This window comes from Phyllostomus hastatus, unplaced genomic scaffold, assembly GCF_019186645.2.
Source record: "Phyllostomus hastatus isolate PE091 unplaced genomic scaffold, TTU_PhHast_1.1 phas_scaffold_129, whole genome shotgun sequence".
Classification (NCBI taxonomy): domain Eukaryota; kingdom Metazoa; phylum Chordata; class Mammalia; order Chiroptera; family Phyllostomidae; genus Phyllostomus; species Phyllostomus hastatus.
In genome coordinates, this window is record NW_025334009.1 from 14,677,065 (window position 1) to 14,698,114 (window position 21,050).

The 21,050-nt window shown below is 40.2% G+C and overlaps 1 protein-coding gene across 2 annotated transcripts in view; it reads right to left on the reverse strand.

Annotated features, from left to right (window-relative positions):
* The window catches only part of CNOT10 (CCR4-NOT transcription complex subunit 10), a 61,968-nt gene that overhangs the window by 11,894 nt on the left and 29,024 nt on the right, over positions 1-21,050 (reverse strand). The window contains exons 10-14 of one of the 2 annotated variants that reach the window (XM_045856820.1): positions 19,914-20,116; positions 16,546-16,667; positions 15,066-15,242; positions 14,170-14,247; positions 529-642 (exon numbers count right to left, since the gene is read on the reverse strand). In XM_045856820.1, the coding sequence (XP_045712776.1) occupies positions 529-642; positions 14,170-14,247; positions 15,066-15,242; positions 16,546-16,667; positions 19,914-20,116 (694 nt within the window). Of the gene's footprint in view, positions 1-528; positions 643-14,169; positions 14,251-15,065; positions 15,243-16,545; positions 16,668-19,913; positions 20,117-21,050 lie in introns of both variants that reach the window. The other variant, XM_045856819.1, reaches the window with a different exon arrangement.

A 21,050-nucleotide genomic window follows, 5' to 3' on the forward strand; every position in this document is an offset into this window, starting at 1 on the left:
CAGAGGACTCATCTTATTATTTTTAATAGTTTATTTTTTATTGTATTTTCTCCATTATCATTTATCACCCTTATACCCGTCTTCCACCTCTGCCCACCCCGCTGATCCCCACCACCATCACACTCGTCTGTGTCCGTGAGTTCTTTTTCCTTTCTGCTTGATCCTGCTGCCCCATGACGCCCACCCCTACCCCTGAGCTGTCAGCCTGAGTCTGTCTCTGTAGGACTCATCTGACTTCGAGGCTAACGTGCAACACCGTGCTGTGCTGATATGTTTGAGTCAGGCCTAGTGATAGACACTAGAGAGGCCAAAGTTTCTGCCTAATCCTTGAGGCGGCAAGTGCCATTTCCATTAATCCTCGAGGGGCAGAAAGTGAAAAAATTTCACCACCAACCATGGAATTATCAGTTGCTTTCCCTAGATAGTACACACTCTACTAGGGGAGTAAAAAGCAGCGACATGCGCCACACATTAACTGAAAACCCCAAACAAAACAAACCAGGGACGTGCAGGGCAAGTCACACTTACTTAAGAGAGCCTGACAGCTTGGGCTGCTGAAGAAGTTTATCTGCGTGATTCAAAGCCATGAGGTTATCGCCCAGAGCCAGAGCCACGTAAGCACTGCAGGCCAGGATGGAGCATCTGCAACATAAAAGGGAGGCTGAGAGCTGGAGCTGCAAAGCTGGCAGCGGTGACATTTGTTACATAGGAAAGAACACCCTAATTGTGACTGTGACAATCTGGATACCAGGAAGGCAGAGAAGAAGCCACAATACTGGTGGTAAATAATTAGAATGGCATATAAAACTACTGTCTGAAGCACAGTATAGCTATTTACCTAAATCATCTTTAGCTTCCATCCAATTGACCCTGTCTCCGACAAATTAACCAATGAGAGTTACAATATATATTTAGCCTGTAAAAAAAATAATGTAACATTTCTTTTAACATCCTATAAATAAAGCTATAGAAGCAGATGTTTTTCTTCCTACACATATTTGTGACTTTGTTAAGAAATACAATTAACTTACTAAAAATCCATTTAACTTAGCTACTGTAAAGTGCTCTTCTCTGAGCCTATTAAGAAGTCTATAGTTCTTACTGAGCAACAATGTCAAGAGTATCTAAAAGAATTTCAGTCACATGGGCACTATCGTCCTAAATAAATATTCAAGAAAACAAACAAAAAAAAACCAGGCTGAATAAATTAATGCGAAAATAAAAAAATTAAGTTACACTGATTTTGCTAAGTTGGGTTGGAAACCTAAATTTGTTTGAGTAAGTAGACTTAACATGCAGCTCATTTAAAGCAGGTCTAGCTGAAGACCCGACACGAATAGATCACCTGAATGTTAAACAACCATCGCACAAAGCAATCTTAAAATAAACCCTTGTCAAATAGAAATGAAGTCTGAACGGCCGGCCACAAATGACCTGACTTAGAGGGTTCTGAGGTATGTTTACAAATGACAATACGTATGTATATCATTACGTGCATTGAGGTTGTAATTTCAGCCTCAGGAAGAATGTAACCACATCGCCGCAGTCTTCTAACACTCTGAAGCCCTCCGACTAGAAATGGCCCTTCTAGGAAAAGCACAGCTGGGCCAGCTCAGGAGTGGTCTGCTGCTTCCTCTCGCCGGCTCACCCCTGGCTGCGGGAACCTTTGGAAATTACCCACTCACGGAAAAGCAGGCCCTCGATTTCTAACAACACGGAAAGGTAGCCTGGCCCCGGTGACAGCAAACGGAAACTGACACGTACGGTCTTAGGCCACAATGGCAGGGCTGACAGACTGCCCACCGAGGTTCTTTGTTTTATCGACGGAGACCCTGAGGTTCAAAGTGATTACATATACTGTTCTGCAGCTTAGAGCATATGAATAGATTCAGGCTAACGCTCAACACTGTGGACTTCCAACTCACTGCTCTCCCCCCATCCTATCAGAGCGCTTCTCTATCAATTCACAAGATTGCCCTAAAACTAGAGCAGAAAGATTACATTACAATTTCTCTATTGCATATATAACTATGCACATATATGTACCTGTTGTCATTTTAATAGACTATAGAAATGACCCCTGAAAGTATTGTCTTCCTGCTGTCATTTTAAAAAGAAAACAACATAATCCAAATATTACAAGTTTAAATTTTGTTGCTGAGCATATAATTAAAAATCTGAACCCTGTTCACAGAGCAGAATAATTTAAGAACAGACAAGCAGTATCACTTCCAAAGGGATTTTCCTAACAAGCCTGCTGTCAATATCCCTGAGTCTCCAACAGCTGTCTTCGTGAGCTAGACTCCCCTGTGGCCATGGCCCCCTGAGGGGGCGGTGTTCTCCCCGGGAGGACTCCCGGCCCAAAGGAGGAAGGCACTGGCTAGTTATCTCCCACTTTCAGAAGTACTTCAGTGGGTCACTCCCAAAGTCGTGAGATTAGGGATTAGGATAATTTAGTTTCCTCTTTTGGCTTACTTGTAGTTTTTGTTTTAAGATGACAGTGAACATTCATTTATCAGTCAGGTATGTGTTGCTTATGAAGAAAAAGAAAGACTTAAATTTTAAAGCCCTGGGTTAGGTTTTCCAGAGGCCTGAGAAGACCGTCAATTCAGGCCCTATACAAATGACAGTCACCAAGTCTAATATCCATTTTCATTTGTGACTTTGCCAAAGATGGGGGCAAAACGTGCACTCCTTAAAAGGAGAAGCCCCCATCTTTTGCTCCCTGCACAAAGGCTAGCGCAGTTTCTCACCACCTGCGGCAGGCGTTTGATGGGTATGCACCGAAGACCTCCGTTTTCAAATCTTACATTTACCTCTGCGGGCACCCAGAGCCACGCCTGGCCCCCTGCGGCAGGCCACCCAACGACCGAGGCGCCTCCTTCCGGGCTCCCACAGGCAGGGGAGCCACCCGGCGGAGTGTCTGGGTCCTGGAGTCTAGGACAGCCTCACCCCGGGCAGGCCCGCTGGGAAAAGTCCGCCCGGCCTCTCCCGACGGGAGGGGGCTATCACCGCGCCAGCCCCGTCAGGCCCACTTTGGGTCCAGAAACCAGTCATGTAATATCCGCGGCACAGGTCCTGCCTCTCAGGAAGTCCAAACCATAATTATGTAGAAGGTAAAAATCTGTTTTCCTCCACTGTCGCCCCTTTTCCCAGGAGATACCATGTCACATCACAACAGTGTGAAAGATTCTAATAATAAAAATGATCTTTCTATAAAGAAAGCACTGAAATATATGTGAATGCAACAACTGAAGGCTGGCTTTCTGATCAAGAAACATTGGGATGAAGCCAGTTCCACTGCATGAAACTTAAAGTAACATTTCCGTTCCGCTTCCCCCTGTGCCTTACCCAGACCCCACCTCACCGCTCATCACCCTCTCCCTCGTCCTCCTTGTCCTCTTAGGAAACAATCCTGCACTCTCCTGCATAATTCCCGCACACTGGGGACACTGAACACACGCATGGCTTTATCTACTAAGCCTCTGGAGAAATCACGTTACTTTAGATAGCTGCTACTTAATATACTGGCCCCCCACCCCACTGCTCCCCGAGTCACTGTCCAATCCGCTTTCCCAGGCCCTCAGTGGATCTGACAGTTCAGCAGACTGGAAGAACTATACCTCAAGGGGAGAGACACGCTAGCCTCGGCCCCCCGCCGAGGGCCTGTCACAACCCCACACTCCCCCCTCCTGCTGGAGGAGCTGGCTCTGGGTCCACAGATCCCCGGCCCTTGGAAAAGAAAAGGATGAAGAAGAAAGAAAAGTGGGGAAAAAAACTTTCCTCAAAGCATCAAATTACAGCAACGAGCTATACAAGACTGGGCATTAAAATCTGTCAAACCGTTATTTTCTGTAAATTAAATGAATCTAAAACAAGCGTCTGACATAGGTGAACTCTTATTTGGGAGAGGTTCAGATGGGCGTAAATCCAGTAAGTCACATTGGTCAAAGCAAAACAAATCCACAAAGCGACCTCATAACAAACACTGCCTGAAAACTTGACTGCAAAAATCCAGTAAGAGGCGCTCCAGTGGTTAGCGTGTGGTACTTATAAAAGTCCGGTAAGAAAATTCTTCCAAAAAACTGACTATGGTACTGAATTAAAAAACAAAAACAAAAACAACAACAACAACAACAACAAAAACAAAAACAAAACCCCAAACCATTTCCATTTATCTACAACCATTTAGAAAATGTTAAATCTGTCAACTTTCAACTCTTAAGAAAATTTAAGTTAAATTAGATAAATTTTTCACTTCACATCTTCTGCAAATGTTTTGCTTTCTAGGAACAGTTCTGTACAAAAAGAATCTCACTGACAAACACACCCAAATCCAAAACAAATAGCCAAGTACAAAGAAGCTGAAAAGTTTTTCTTTTTAATTAAGTCTAGCATCTCAGAGAACCCCGTCCACCCAATCCAATTTGTTTATCTGCCAGCAGAGAGAAGCAAAGCCCAGAGGGATTAAATGATTTGTCCAGTGTCGGCGGTGGCCCTGTGGGGTTTCCACAGAGGAGGGGCAGACCACTGAGGAACTACTCTAACCCTGGCCTGTAATCAGTCCCATCACATCCTCCCGAATGAAGCGCTGGGAGCAGACGTGAATCACGCCAGTGTGAACTCGAACTGTGATAACATGAGGGAGTGTCAGACAGACAGGTTCCTTCTTCGATAGAGCAGGCTAGACGGACAGGTTGCAGTAGGATGGCACTTGGTTAGCAGGCCGGGGCAAGAGCAATGGGAGATTCAGAAGATTATTAGCCATAGTCCTGCTTTAGGTGTGTCTCGTGAGAGACAATAGAACAACTAGGCTAACAGCAAAAGAAATATGATTCCTTAAGCACACTAAAACTGTCTATACTATTTATGTTATCGACCATTTGTTTGATTCATTTTCTCTTACAAACATCGGGCCATGGAGGTCCTTTTTCACCGGATGGGAAGTAATTCGCTGAGTGTTACATCAGGGTCTAAACGAACTACTCCAGGCTCTACAATTTATACTTGTGAAATAACTTAGCTGGGCTTCATTAAATTTGGCCGGAACATTTCCTTTTATCCATTTTTGAGCCTCTCATTAAAGAAAAAAGGAGAAACTGAATTACATTTTTATGTTATGTGCTTTGACTTTAATTTTTCGTACAGACATCACCCATGTTCGCCTCAACATTGTTCCCTTCCCTTCTCCAGTTGTTATGCTCCTTCCCAGGCTCCAGAGCAGCCCCCATTTCAGTTTTAGAAATTAAAATTTCAGCTACTATCAAAACCTCGAATGAACAACAATGATGTCCTGTAAAAAGCTACATGGAAGACCAGTACATGCCTATGACAGGTATTAAACCACTATGTAAACATGAAATGTTAATAGGGACTCATCCTATAGATGAACTTATTTCTTTATTATCATTAAGATACCACTATGCAAAAGAATTAAGTAAAGCCCTTATTTCATACTCTTCCCCAAAATTAACTCAAAATGGATCAAAGACCTAAATGTAAGCACTTAAAACTATAAAACTTTTACAAGAAAACACATGAGGTAAACCCTCATGACCTTGGATTTGGTAAAGGATTCTTAGATATGACATGAAAAGCACACACAAATAAAGAAAAAAAAATAGAGAAACTGAACTTCATCAAATTGAAAAACTTCTGTGATGCAAAGGACACCTTCAAAAAAGTCTAAAGACAACCCAGAGAATAGGAGAAGATATTTGTAAATCATATACCTGTTAGGGGTCTTGTATTTGGAATACATAAAGAACTCGTAACTTAATAACAAAAAGATAAGTAACCCAATTAAAAAATAGGCAAAGGATCTGAACAAACACTTCTCTAAGGAAGCTAATCCAAATGCCTGTTGCATAAACAAAAAGATGCTATACCTCATTAGTCCTCAAGGAAATGAAAATCAAAACCACAAGAAAATACTACTTCACACCCACTGCAATGTATAATAATAATAATAATAATAATAGGCCAATTACAAGTGTTGGTGAAGATGTGAAGAAACTGAAACGCTCGTACATGAGTGGTGGGATTGTACATGGTGCAGCCGCTTTACAAAAGCCTGGCAATTCCTCAAATGATTAAACAGAATCACCACATGATGCAGCAATTCTACTTCTAGATCTACATCCAAGAAAAATAAATGCATGCCCACACAAAACCTTGGGCACAAATGTTTATAGCAGCACTGTTCACAACAGCCTAAAGATGGAAATAATCCAAATGTCCATCAATGAATGAAATGATAAATAAAATGTGGTATGTCCATACAATGAATATATTTGGCAATAAAAAGGAATAAAATATGATACATGATACTTGGATGAACCTTGAAAACATTGTTTTTAAATAATTTTATTTTAAAGATTTTATTTATTTATTTTTAGAGAGAGGGGAAGGGAGGGAGAAATAGAAGGAGAGAAACATCAATGTGTGAATCAAAAATCAATGCCTCTCTCACACCCCTCACTCGGGACCTGGCCCACAACCCAGGCATGTGCCCTGACTGGGAACTGAACCAGCGACCCTTTGGTTTGCAGGCCCGAGCTCAATCCACTGAGCCACACCAACCAGGGCACATTATTTTTTTAAAAATTTTGTTTTGTTACAGGTGTCCCAATTTTCCATTGTTCACCCCTACCTGCCCCCACCCCCCCCCACAGTCATTCCCTGCCCTGTTGTCCATGTCCATGGGTCCTTTATGAAAACATTATCTTAAGGGAAAGAAGCCAGCCACAAAAGACCACATATATGATTCCATTCATATGAAAGTCTAAATGGGAAAATCCAGAGAAAGTAGGTCAATTAGGACTTCGGACTGGGGACAAAGGGGTGTTTAGCCAGAAGATACCAGGTTTATTTTTGAAGTGATGAAAATATTTTCAAATTGTGGTGAAAGGTACACATATTTGTGAATACACTAAAAATTACTTATTGTGCCCTTCAGATGGGTAAATTGTAGGGTGTGAATTATATCTCAAGAAAACTGTTTTTAAAATATATAGGTAGAGAATCAATAAATGTTTGACTCAAAAAAAAATCTTAAAAGTACACTCTTATAAACCAATCACTGTATAAGAAAATCAACCTCCAAATGCATGTGGGAACATTAATAATTAAATCAAAACATATGGCTATAATATGAATCCTGTACACACTTCTATTCTAAGATCCATTTGGACATTAGGCCTCTTACAGATACAAATTTTTCTGAAGAGATACCCAGCTAAGATCTGTGGCACGAGAGAAAAGTGGCGCAGAAACAGTATCACGTATTTGTAGAAACCATACGACAACAAACGCGACACGTCAAACGGCTCAAAGGCTGTGGAGCTGCGTGTCCCAACAGAACAGAACTGGAGCCGTGAGTGTGATTTAGAATTCTCTGGTGGGCAAATCTAAAAAAGCAGAAAGACACGGGCAAAGCTAATTTTACATATTTTAATTAATCTAGTACATTTAAAACTTTCAACTATAATCCATACAAAAACATTTTACACTTTTGGGGGAGTGAGCTCTGGAATCTGTTTTTTCTCCCCCAGAAATATGGGTATCACACCTTCGCCAGCCACACATGGTGAGTGGATTTGGCAGTGCACACTGCATTTGGAATCTAAGAAATACATGTTAAATACAAGAAGAGGAATTGTTTATTATTTTTTTGGTTAAGAAACCAAGTTTTCCATGTCATGCCACCTCATAAATGATGTGTAAGGGAAATTGACCACTTATTAACCATTAGTGGTTAAATAAGATTTCCTAAAAGAATGTTTAGAATTATGTTAATTTTGTAAAATTTCAAAATACCTCTAAAAACTTTAAGTGAAGTATAGTTTATATATATTAAAATACACCATTTTAAGTGTACAGCTTGTTGAGTCTGGATATATGTAACCGCAGCAACCCAATTAAGATACAGAGCATTTATGTCACCCCAAAATGATTCCTTCCAATTCCCCAACCACTGTTCTAATTTCTATGAAAATATATTACTTTTGTATAGTTTTGCCTGTCATATAAATGGTATAAATGGAATTATACAGCATGTACTAAGTAAAAAAAAAAAAAAAGCACAAATGTTTTGAGACTCAAATCATGTTAACTTGGGCATCAGTAATTCCTTCCCGTCTAGAACCGAGTAGTACTCCAATAAATTAGCTGTCCATTCTCCTATTGCTGAATAATACCTGGGTTATTTTATAGTTTTTGTCTATCATGAGTAAAGCTGCTATGAAATTCTTGTGTGGACATGTTATTTTTTCTCTTGTCTAAATACCTAGAAGCAGAATCACCCTTTATTTTAAAAACTTAGAATCAGAGCACTTATTTAACTGAAGACGGAAGAATCCATGTATGTGCTCTGCTGCCGGAAGGAGACGGAAGGCTTTGCGGAGCGGAGTGGCTCGGGACCCACGGCAATCCTCTCCCCCTGCCGTTACACGCCTGCCTTCCCCGGCCCATCCTATCCCTGCCTCTTTGCTCACTTGAGCCTCGCAACGAAACTGTTCGGTTAATCTCTGAGCTGTGTCCCGTGAATTAGGGACATATTTCCATTTTAATTGTGAGAATGTTTTCCTGAAACCTACCTTCATTTTAATATAGAGTCCCGCAATTGCTCCAGGTGTCGCAGGCCTTCTGAAAGCATGCTTGTAACCTGGCTAGAATTAATGTTTTTGGAGCCATCTTCATTTATGTGCAAATGAAAAAAAAAACTGAAAAATACTCAAAGGGCTGTGAACCCATACTGTAAGAAGTGGCCATCAGAACAGTCTTGATAATTTACTGCATATTAGTTATGCTAGAAATAGGAAATGAGGTTTTGCATTGGTGTCTTGGGTATTATGGGGCACAAGGGGTCAAATATAATAGTCCATAAAAACTAAACGACACACTAGTCACATACATTTCCAATCATAAAAGAATTCAGGTCAGAACTAGAGGAAATTAAGAAATCGCGATCTCCACAGAACCGATGCACTCGGACTCTTCCCTCCATAGAGGACAGCTGGCTCCGGCCACAGAACTGCCCTTCATTGCACCCAACTGCATCGTGCGTGGGCTTTTATAGCTTTAAAAATTACGACACAAATCTTTTACGGCTCCTTCCCTCCACCATTTGTCTCCATGTTGCCATTACTGCTGTCCTGCACAGCAGTTCTTTTTATAAACCTACCCTAAGGCTCCTTCCATCTTGGTCCACTTCCTTTCTCCCATCTGCTCCACAAGAGAAAAAAGGTCACTATATACCAGAGAGCCCATCTTCGCCTCACTTTACGATGATGGAATTCCCTGTGGAAAGCCTTCACCCCTCTCCCCAAGAATAGGGAAGTAATTTCATTTCCCCCGAAAATCCCCAATCCTCCCGCTAGGGCACGTGCAAAGCAAACAATTATGCCATGAGAGGCACAAAACTCTTTGAGAAGCATGCCACCCTGCACATACTGTTTTACAGCAAACCTTTTTTCAGAAATAGAAAAAGTACACTACAATGATAAAGAGTATAGTATAACAAATATATAAACCAGTAACATAGGAGTTTGTTATCAAGTATTAGGTACCATACATAATTCTGTGAGCTATACTTTTGTACGACTGGTGGAGCAGTTGGTTTCTTTATCACCACAGACATGTGAGTGAATGCACTGTGCTACAATGTCCCCAGGAGGCCGGAGTATTTCAACGCGATTATAACTTTATGGGACCACTGTCATATATGGGGTCTGTGGCTGAAATGTTACTAAGAAGCACAGGACTGTACTTGGATTTTCACCATATAAAATAACATTAAAATCACATGAAACTTCGATAAATATGAAATGTGGGTGGCTCCATAAACAGTGGCATCTCTAGAAACATTAGACTTACTGGGGGAAAATGGTACATTTTTCAGTAAGTTAAAATGTTTTCCTAAATACTGCCCTGGCTGAACTTCACAGCCCACTTCTTCCCCATTAGTTTACTTCACACCACACCTAGTCTGGCTTTCCTTAATTTGTTTTGTTTTCACACATTTCCACTCACTCAAGACAAAAATCTAGCATAGTGAATTATTTTAGTTATATGGTTGAAATTTGATTGCTTTGTAAAAACTCAATTTTATTTCACTTAACAGCAAATATTCTTCTGTATATTTTGTTTTTGCCATTGTCTCATGAAATTTGTCAGACTACTTTTATTTTCTTGCTATTTTATGACTCATATAAGAAATAAGAATTCAAGAAATTTTAATATACCTGATGCTAACTGGAAAAAATATTTAACGATCATTGTCAAGTTTGAAAAACCAAAATACTACTTTCAAAACCTTAAATGACTAACTCCTCATTTCTAACTAAGTTTGTGACTTAAGATTTTCTTCCATATAATCAGAGGATTAATTCTTTCTTCCTGACGTAGGACACTGTGGGGATATGGACACACATACACACATACACACACACACACCACCCCCCCCCCACCACCCCCGGACAGAGAGGGTATCACTGCAAAGTGGGAATTTATGGTATAATTTTAAAAAAGATTTTATTTATTTACTTTTAGAGAGGGAAGGGAGGAGAAAGAGAGAGAGAGAAACATCAATGTGTGGTTGCCTCTCACGTACCCCCTACCAGGGACCTGGCCCGCAACGCAGGCATGTGCCCTGACTGGGAATCAAACCAGTGACCCTTTGGTTCACAGGCTGGCACTCAATCCACTGAGCCACACCAGCCAGGGTGGAATGTATGGTATAATTTGACAGAATAAAACAAAACAAAGACACAGGAAGTTACTGTTTCGTTGAGCAGGGTGCCTGGCGCCCTGCGCTCACTGGCAGCAGTGCTCGGCCATGAACACGCAGACCTGAGGATGCACGACCAGAAAAGGGCACACGTGCTGGCCAGTCTCCTCTGAAGAGCCGAGGTGTCAGGAGGGGTGTATCACTAACACGAACGCAACAGCTCCATTTTTAAATAACTAGAAAAACACAGCTAACCAATAAAAAAGTATCAGTTATCCCACCACTCAGGGACAACGACTATAATGGTTTTGATATAATCCCTCCAGATTTTAAAAAAATATTTCATTTATTTCTTTTTAGAGGTAGAGGAAGGGAGGGAGAAAGAGAGGGAGAGAAACATCATGTGTGGTTGCCTCTCACGTGACCCCCACTGGGGACCTGGCCCACAACCCAAGCATGTGCCCTGACTGGGAATCGAACCAGCAACCCTCTGGTTCACAGCCCGCGCTCAATCCACTGAGCTACACCAGCCAGGGCCCTCCAGATGTTTTTAATGCAAAGAGAAATAAACATGTTATTTTTTCTATTTTTTTATTTTAGTTGTTGTTCAAGTACAGTTTTCTGTCTTTTACTCCCATCCCAGCCCACCCCTCAGTGCTCCCCACCTCCTTCCTGTTTCCACCCCCCTAGTTTTTGTCCATGTGTCCTTTATACTTGTTCCCGTAAATAAACATGTTATTTTATAAAAATCTAATTTAAAAAAAAACTCCTTAGACATAAAACCTTAGTGTTTTAAGGTTCTGCTTAGACATAAAACCTTAAAATGCTAAGGTTTTATGTCTAAGCAGTTTTATGGGCTATACTATGCAGTTCTATGGACTATACTATGGAGCTAAGCAGTTCTATGGACTATACTATGAAAAATTGTACAAAATAAGGATAGACTTCCTAACTTACTTGTTTATCAAAAATAAACATGAAATGAAACAAAGATTTAGATTGGTGGTTGTGATAGCGTAACAGTAAAAATGCTGGAAGAAAACATGGATAAATTTTTTTATTTACTTAGTTTTAGATTTTACTTATTTACTTTTAGAGAGAGATGAAAGGAGAGAGAAAGACAGGGAGAGAAACATCAACGTGCGAGAGACACAGAGATCCACTGCCCCTCACGTGCCCTAACAGGGGACCTGGCCCCACAACCCACGCAAGTGCCCTGACTGGTAATTGAACCAGCACCCTTTTGATTCGCAGGCTGGTGCTCAATCCACTGAGCCACACTGGCCAGGATGGATTATTTTTAAAGTCTTAGAGGGATAAAGGACTTCTAAACATTGCATGAAATAAAGAAAGGTAAAGAGGTACTTCTGGTCAAGATAGTGTAAGGAAACATGTTTGCGTCCTCTTACAACCACATCAAAATTACAACTAAGCTACAGAGCAACCATCATTCAGAACCGTTAGAAATCAAGCTGAATGGAAGTCCTGCAACTAAGGAATTAAAGAAGAAACCAACTGCAGAACTGAAGGAGAAACCACTTTCAGACTGCTAGGAGGGGCGGAGACACGGGGCAGGCTGGTCCCACTCCCATGGGTGGCGGAAAAGAAATGATACTGATAAATGTGACTAAAAAATGAAATTCTACTCTATGAGTATCGTGAACAATATCACAAGACAAATGATAAAGGCCAATTTCCTAGTATATAAAAATCCTTATAAAAGTGAAAAGGATGGAAAACACAGTATGAAAATGGTAAACTGAACAAATAAAGGTTCACAGATCAAGAAATGCAGGTGGACAGTGAACTGTCGCATCAGATTGAGCACCATGAGCAGAATGAAAGAGACGCGAAATGGTCAAGTGAGGCCACTTCCCCTCCACAAGGATGCTCAATCATCACGAGAAAGGAGACATCCCCAATCTCACCACCTAACAACTAACCTATTAGCTAATATAATTTTCTGCTAAGTGTTGGCCATCTGCTTTTGAGGGCAGTTTTTTCTTTTATTTTTGATTCCCTGTACCTGGCACAAGACTAGCACTAATGTATGCTGGAACAAAATGTGAATAAATGAAATGCTTTCCAAAAGCAGTATGTCAATTTACAATGCTACCAGCAGTATATAATTAACATTTTAACTGTACTCTCTTATCACTCGAACTAATCCCAAGCAAGATTAAAATCAAACAAAATCAGACTTTGAGTCATCATTACCTAACTGCTGGAAAACAGAGACAATCCATCCTGACAGAGGGAAAATATCACCTACACGCAATGACTGTGAACTTCTAATCAGAGACAACGGGGGCCAGAGGACAGTACGGTGACGTCCTGAAAGAGCAGGCTGATCAGACTGGAGGAACAAAAAACCCCCTACTGCCAACCTGGACTTCCGTGTTCTGTGAAAATAGCCTCCAAGAATAAAGATGAGATGAAGACAATTCTAGATTTAAAAAATAACACCTAGCAGCCCTGGCTGGTGTGGCTCAGTGGACTGAGTGCCAGCCTATGAACTGAAGGATCACTGGTTCGGTTCCCACTCAGGGCACATGTCTGGTCTGTCGCTCAGGTCCCCAGTCGGGGATGTGCAAGAGACAAGCACACATTAGTGTTTCTCTTCTCTTTCCCACTTAAAAAAAAACCCCAAAAACTAAGTAAATAAAATCTTAAAAAACCAAAACAATAACAAAAAAAAAAACCACCTAGCAAAACAAGACCTGTACAAGACCTGCTGTCTTCACATCTTCACACTGAAGGGAAATGATATCTTATAGAAACTAAAATCATCAAGAAATGGTATTTATGCAGCTAAACATAAAAGACTACTGCGTTCCTTTTAATTTCTTTAACATATACATGGCTGTTCAAAGCAGTAATAATGGGGCTTATAATGTACATAGACAAAAATATAACCTACGTCAAGCCGACACAAATGAAGTAGAACATGTGAATAGCATTCATCTATTGAAGAATTTGAATTAATGATCAGATGCTTCCCAGAGAGAAAACCCTAGGCCAGATGGTTTCACTGGTGAACTTTTCCAAACATGTGAGCAAGAAATAACATTTATCTTATATGAATTCTTTAAGAAAACAGAGGAGGAAGAAGCACTTCCCATCTCATTTATCTGTTCATCATCACCCTGGAACCAAAACCTGACCAAAGACATTACAAGGGAAGAAAGGCATGAACCAACCTTCCTTGTGAACGAACATGTTGTAGAAGCAAATACTCCTAACAAAATATTAACAAACTGAATCCAACATTTTATAAAAGAGATAATATATTCTGATCAGTAGTATTTGTCACAAGCTTGAAAGGTTGGCTTAACATCTGGCATTCCATCCGTGTAATTCGTAATATTAAGAGAATAAGGGAGATTAAAAACAATGTGCCATTTCAATAAATGCAATAGTAATTTTGTTTAGATACTCACTTTAAGTTCTCTAATTCCTGTTTTCTTAACGGAGAAGAAGGTGGAGCTGGAATGAATTTATCACCATCATGGCTTTTACTGCTAAAATAAAGATGGATTCTCAATTATGAAGAGCAACAAATAAATGGTTAAATGCTAAACTTTGTTTCTCTATCCTCACTCCCATGCAATTTTTTTGAGACAAAAGTGTGAAAGAGGCAAAACAATGAAATATGCTTATAACTCAGTATCACTCAGGTGCTAAAACTACACTTACGTTAGTTTCTTCCCCAGCACACAATACCGCTTTTAAAAGCCTCTAAATGAGAACAGTATCTCCACCATGCAAAGAAAACCACTCCAAGATTTTCACACATTCCTCATTCTTGTGATGGCATTTTATCAACTATGGCAGAATACAACCCCTTTATGGAGGAAAAAAATCCTACAATTTTGTCTCAGATTTTCTATATCACACACTCATTTCTATTATAATTAAGAAAAGACGCTGGGATGGGAGACTGGAGTTTGAGGTGCCATGTGTAAAAAGAACACTCATATAAAAAGGTGTTGACTTATTACTAAAGAAGCTTTCCCAATGTTTATAGATTGGTATAGGTTTAATTATTTCTTTTAATAAAAGTTAAAAAAACAGTTTCTTTTGCAACAGGATTTTCTGCAACTATTCTCCTGTTACTGAAAAGCTGTTACTTTCCACTTTTCTCTTTCAAGGTTCTCTCCTGACTTAGCCTTCACCTGTTTTTCTCTTCCAGAAAAACTTAAACATTCATACTTTCCTTTCTTATTATTCAAAACAGATGATTTTGGAAATTCAGGCTGCAGACTGTAGGAGCACACCCAAAGGACAGAGAGGCTTACTAATGAAGTCCGGGAGGGGTTCAGAGGGATTAGAATACCTGCAAGTTTCACTGCTCTCGCTGCTCTCAGGGTTCCCGCCTAACTGACTGCTGTTTTTAGACCCATTCTCCTGCTTCGGATCTTGCTGTTCTTCAGGTAACAGCAGCAAGGCATTTCTGAGACAGATGGCTGCAAACTCCATACTGGCTACAGGGATGGCTGAAGACTGCCCGTCACTTAAAAGAACAAAACCAAATTAGCTAAGCAAATAACATAAAAAGAAATAATACTTCTCCACGATCCAAAATAAAACCAATATAATGGTAAATGAAAACTTTGCCCTGTGATAGGTAGACATTTTCGTATAAGCAGTTATAAAAGAATGCTAAAAATCCAAATTCTAAATAGTATATATAAGGTAGAAAAAGCATAGATCGCAAGTACACACACTATACACATCATTGTTAATACAACAAAGGACCTACAGACAAAGAAATGACAACTAGACAGGTTTAATAAGAACTGGAAACAAGGGAAGAAAGATTGTCACATTTGACCCTTATTTACTTTTGAAAATGACTTAAAAAAAGATTTATTTATTTTTAGAGAGAAAGGAAGGAAGGGAGAAAAACGCTGATGTGCGACATCGATTAGTCGCCTCTCACACCCCCACCAACGGGGGACCCGGTCCACAGCCCAGGCATGTGCCCTGACCAGGAATCGAACCTGTCCCACACTCCACCCATGGAGCCACACCAGCCAGGGCTGAAGATGACTTAAAAAAAAAAATGTTTTGAAAAAGCAGCATTATCTCTTGTCTTATAATTTTGTTGAGATTTTATATAACTTTCTTTGCTTTGATATATCAAGCTGAATCAGTTTTATTTTGAAAATACATAAATGTGAAAATTAGTAACAGTTTTGAAATCGTAGGAAAGTGATGTTAATACATAAAGTCCTTTAAAAATTCTGCATTACAGTTGAAATAAATTAGGACCAAAATATTGTGTGCCAGATACTATTTTAAAACTTTGAGAAAACTTTTATTTTGGCAGGGGGGTGGGGAAGCAGTGAACGTTTTACAAAGCCTACTTACTTTAGAAATACAACACCAAATTGGAATCTTTATACAAGATGAAGATGTTTGTATGTAAGTCGTTCACTAAAGGTTCTTCCATTTGACAGATTTATGATACTTTGGATGCTTTACATATCAGTTCTTTTTTCTCCTAATAGAAAGAATTAGCTTCAGGGGCTCTAAGAAAATACCTAAAGGAGAAGTTAACCGTGACAAACCTTGAAAAGGAAACATGAAGATGCCCTCTCCTGGACATTCTGGATAAGGGCACTGACCAGACCAGGCCTTCCTAGGCCATTAGTCATTTCAGCACCCATGTTGCGCAGTAAGCCAAACTCACATGTCAGGTAACACTCACTACGGACCTATTCTGAAAGAGCCATAAAACCTAGCTACAGCGTAGTTTCTCCCATGAAATAATGAGTCTGAACACAGCCCCTTTCTCTCTGTGGAATACTTACTTGTACACGGTGTTCTGTATGGACTGGGACGCCAGGACTATTTTGCGATGGTAGCCTTGGCCAACGATAGACTGCACAATTCCTTTTTTACTGGGAAGGCCTTTCGTTTCTTGTTCAGAAGTCTACAAAATACAAACAATTTCCAATTAATTTAACAGAATCGTGAAACAGGGTATGAAAAATGATCTAATACCTTACCAGTTACTCGATAAAGCTCTTAACACGCATCAGTGTGGAGCTTTTGGTGATAAAGGAAGTATGTTCAGAATTGAAGAAAAGAGTACTTGGGGCTGAAAGTCTTTGACATATGCTGTATTTTAATTAATATGAGGTTTGAGGTAATTCCAAGGGAAAAAGGCAATTTAAGAATGACTCGAGCATGTATTTAGAATGATTTATTTAGAATATTCAACCCCCCAGGTACCATGCTGCATATCACAGGCACTTTAAATCAGAGTAAATAGATTCACATAAACACAGTGAAAAAAAAAAGGGAGGCAGCTCTGAGTCCTAAAGTGAATTTTTTCCCTTCCTAATTGAAAGTATGTATTAATTAAATTGTCAACAACATATAAACTTTAATAAGCTACATATGTCACAATTCTTGCCTTGTAGTAAATTAAAATCCTAAGACCCTGTAAACATTAAACTGAAAGTGGTAAAAGCTACTTGCACGTATGTATACATACATATAAAGTATATATTAAAATATACCAAGCCCTGGCCAGGTAGCTCAATTGATTAAAGTGCCGTCCCAATATGCAAAGGTTACAGGTTTGATCCCTGGTCAGGGCACACACAAAAATCAAACAATGAATGGATAAATACGTGGAACAACAAATCAATGTTTCTCTCTCTTTTTCTCTCTCAAATTAATAAATATAGGGCATTTCACTAAGCTATATTATCTCATTATAGGAGTTTGGGGCCAATTTCATTTGCCTTCCTCCTTCACTCTGCCTCTGATTCACCTGCAGGTGGAATCCCAGCTAGTCATTTGACGAACTCTTCCAGATCCTCATACACAGGCACAAAACGGAGCCAACCCACATGAACTTGCAGAGTTCAACTCTGCCCTGCGAAGAAACATCCTTCTCTAAATACAATGTTTCTGCATTGCTACCTAGTGCTCCCTAATGTAACTGTGTTATACCTGTGCCTCCAGTGTGACTTTTAATAAAACAAGGATTCACTGTACAGTCAGTCACTTTAAAAAGAAAATATTACATAATGCTTAACTGCTCTAATTTGAACAAATTTGTGTTGAGCCATTATTGGAAGGAAGGACTTCCATTCTGACTTCTTTCCCTAGTGATGGTGATAAATTTATGATTCATCCGTACTCTCTTCCCTGATCCTTAAGGCCATGCATGCAAGCTGACCATCTGGTTAGATCTGGAGATGCAACAGATGAAAACCATGATGAAATGAACCTAAAACTCCATAATAATAAACCATATCTTTAATAATATACCCATAGCCAGAAAGTGTGCCAGGTCAGTCTTAAAGAATCACATGTAATTAAAATATTATTGTATAATGCCTTGGCAGTAATAACATTAACAAATCTGAATTTCAAAACTCAGGAAAAAAATGGTACATTTTCAGAAAACTAAGTGATACACTGTTTTTTTTAAAGCCTTCTCTTACATTGGTTAAGTGCTCTCCCTACAATGGAGTCTCATGATGTTGTTTAGCAGATTTCTTCTTGTATATTATACATCACCCACCTGCACATAAGCCCTACTTCTGCCAAATCACCAAGACAAAAGGATCTCCTTAGCACCATCAATTTAGCAAGTTGGTTGTTTTCATTAAAAAGTAAATTTCTTTCTGAGGGTACAAACTACTTCGTTCAGCATCTCCTCTGTCCTGACTAAATGAAAGAAATTTGATGGAATTTTCTTTGGAGTTTTATTGTTGCTCCTCTTCGGATTTTGTTTTCTGATTCTGAGAGCATTTTGGGTTGTTCCTACTATGTTTTAGGTCACTTCAGATCATTTTTAAAAGGATGAGAAACATACACAAAGACAGATAAATATTTAAGGCAAATCTATTATTAGGACAGACTATGAGTGTTCTGGTATTGATCAAGTTATGGCAACTAAGTCTTCTTTATTACAAACGTAAAACTTTTTAGAAGAAAATGGAAGGGGTCATAATCCACGGAACAAAAACCATTCTAAGAAGCACTGTTTCTAAAAATAAGCCATTTGAAAAGAAGACATTAAACCTTAATGTGTGTCTCCTCCCGGGAAGTGTGACCCCCTGGTTCCCACTCACTGTGCAGGAGAAGGGCCTCCAACACTCAAATTCATCAATGGGTCAAAGAAAAAAGCACTTTCTAGAGAGCCTTTTATTAAGAAAAAGTATAAATTTTGCCTAGAATGGTTTGTCAGCCCATTTAACAGTTATCCAGGAGGAAGACTGTCCCGTAGAAGGAGAAGTGCAATGGAATGACTCACAGAAGCCGCTCGAAGGCAACACCCTCGCTGGGCCCCGTGCTGTGCTCAAACCGCCAGGCCGGCACACCTCTTCGAACCCGTTAGTCCTTGCAGGTGTTTTTCGGGAAGTGCTGCTTAGCCGGAGGACAGCCTGAATATCCTCCATCACCTATGGCAGGCATGCCAGGCAACATTCCAGGCCATACCCCTCCAATCTCCACTGACCTCAAGAGCGCAGCAAGGTTTGGGGGTGGTTAGGAGACGGGGTGATACAGACACCTGGCAATTTTGATACAACCTGCCTTCTCCCACTTCCCACTACCACTCCTCACCTGAGACACAAAGGCTTTCACCCACTGCCATTCGGAGATAATCTAGGTATGGATGCTGACGTACACTGGCCTATTTCTCATAGCCAATGCGGACAAACGTGTAGAGAGAAATAGCCCAGTAATCCACGAACTCTGAACCATTCACTCAATCAAAATTAGAGCCCCAGGCACTGAAAAAAATGTAGTGCAACACAGTTGTCTCCACACTAGGTCACCACCAGTCTTTCTCTTAACCACCAGGTGCGTGCGCACCATCTCACACCCGCAGATGGCACAGCCCCTGCCCCAGCAGCTAGCCCACGTCTGTTCCGACAGGTGTGACCTTCTATGGGCTTCAAGTCTTTCATGAGGCTGCTGACACCAGTTGCCACACTTACCAAGAACAGAATGTTAATGATTGACTTTATGAAAACTGCATATTTTGTCGAGCTGTTTAAGAACAGATGACTATCTTTTCTAAATTCCCTGAGAGTTAAAAAGGGGATGAGGTCTTGTAGGTTCCCAAGTATCTTTTGCTTTCCATGTAACAGGTGGGAGGGCTGGTGGCAGGGTGCAGGGCATGGGTTTGAAAAGATACCCAGGCAGCACTCACCCCCTTATTGGCAGCAATGCAGCATTCAGCCAGCCGAAGCCAGAGGCGGGGATTGGCATGATAAACCTGAACGGCTTCAATCAGGCACTCGAAGGCGGCAAGAGGCCTTCCGATGTGAAGCAGCTGAATCCCACAGTTATAGAGCAATTCGTACCTCTTGTTGGTTAGTAACGTACACATGGGTCTTCCTGAGAACTTTTTGCCTAATGATAAAAAATCAGATGAGAAGAAATCATCAGATTTAAATGTCACACTGAAAACATCTATTCCACTAAGTACTTAAACACTACCATGTTTAATACCAGTGACCCCAATTTGAAGTTTCATAGCTCTCCTCAGTGATGATCTCCAGCCCCAAGCAGCCCCCTAAATATTCTCCAGTCATCTCAGTTGTCTGCTTGCCAACAAATGAGAAGCTCCTCAGGCAACAATGTTCCAGGAAGGTGAAGAGAGGAGCTAGGACCCACTTGCTACATTTTTAAAGTCTGTAAGTAGCCCTGGCTTGTGTGGCTCAGTGGATTGAGCGCCAGCCTGTGAACCAAAGGGTAGCTGGTTCGATTCCTGGTCAGGGCACACGCCTGGGTTTCGGGGCAGGTCCCCAGTGGGGGGCATGTGAAAGGCAACCACACATTGACGTTTCTCTCCCTCTGTCTCCCCCTTCCCCTTTGTCTAAAAATAAATAAATAAGTATTCTTAAACAAAATATTCAAAGTTTCACAATCCATAATAAAATAAGATTACTGATGACTTTAGACACATTTTTCATCAATTAATAGTTTTAAAAAATGTTTTACAAAGCTAAATAATTGTTTGATTTTAAGCATTTCAAATCAAGGATCTATATAATATGAATGTTGAAGGAATAAATTTCAGAAATTGCTTAAAGATTGCCAGGTGGTGCCATTAGTGAAACCCTTAAAAGAAGCTATAATAACACTAAGTTTGGCACAGTCAAAAAGTTTTAACAAAATATTTTGTTTTTAACATTACCATATGAGATTACTCATTTTCAAATCCATGAAAAAGTGAATTTAAATGTCTCTGATAATTACTCTTAACCCTTTGCTATTTATTCAAAGTAGCAATATCTACTAAAACTCCCCAAACCTGTTGGACAGGCTTAGTGTTAACTGTAAA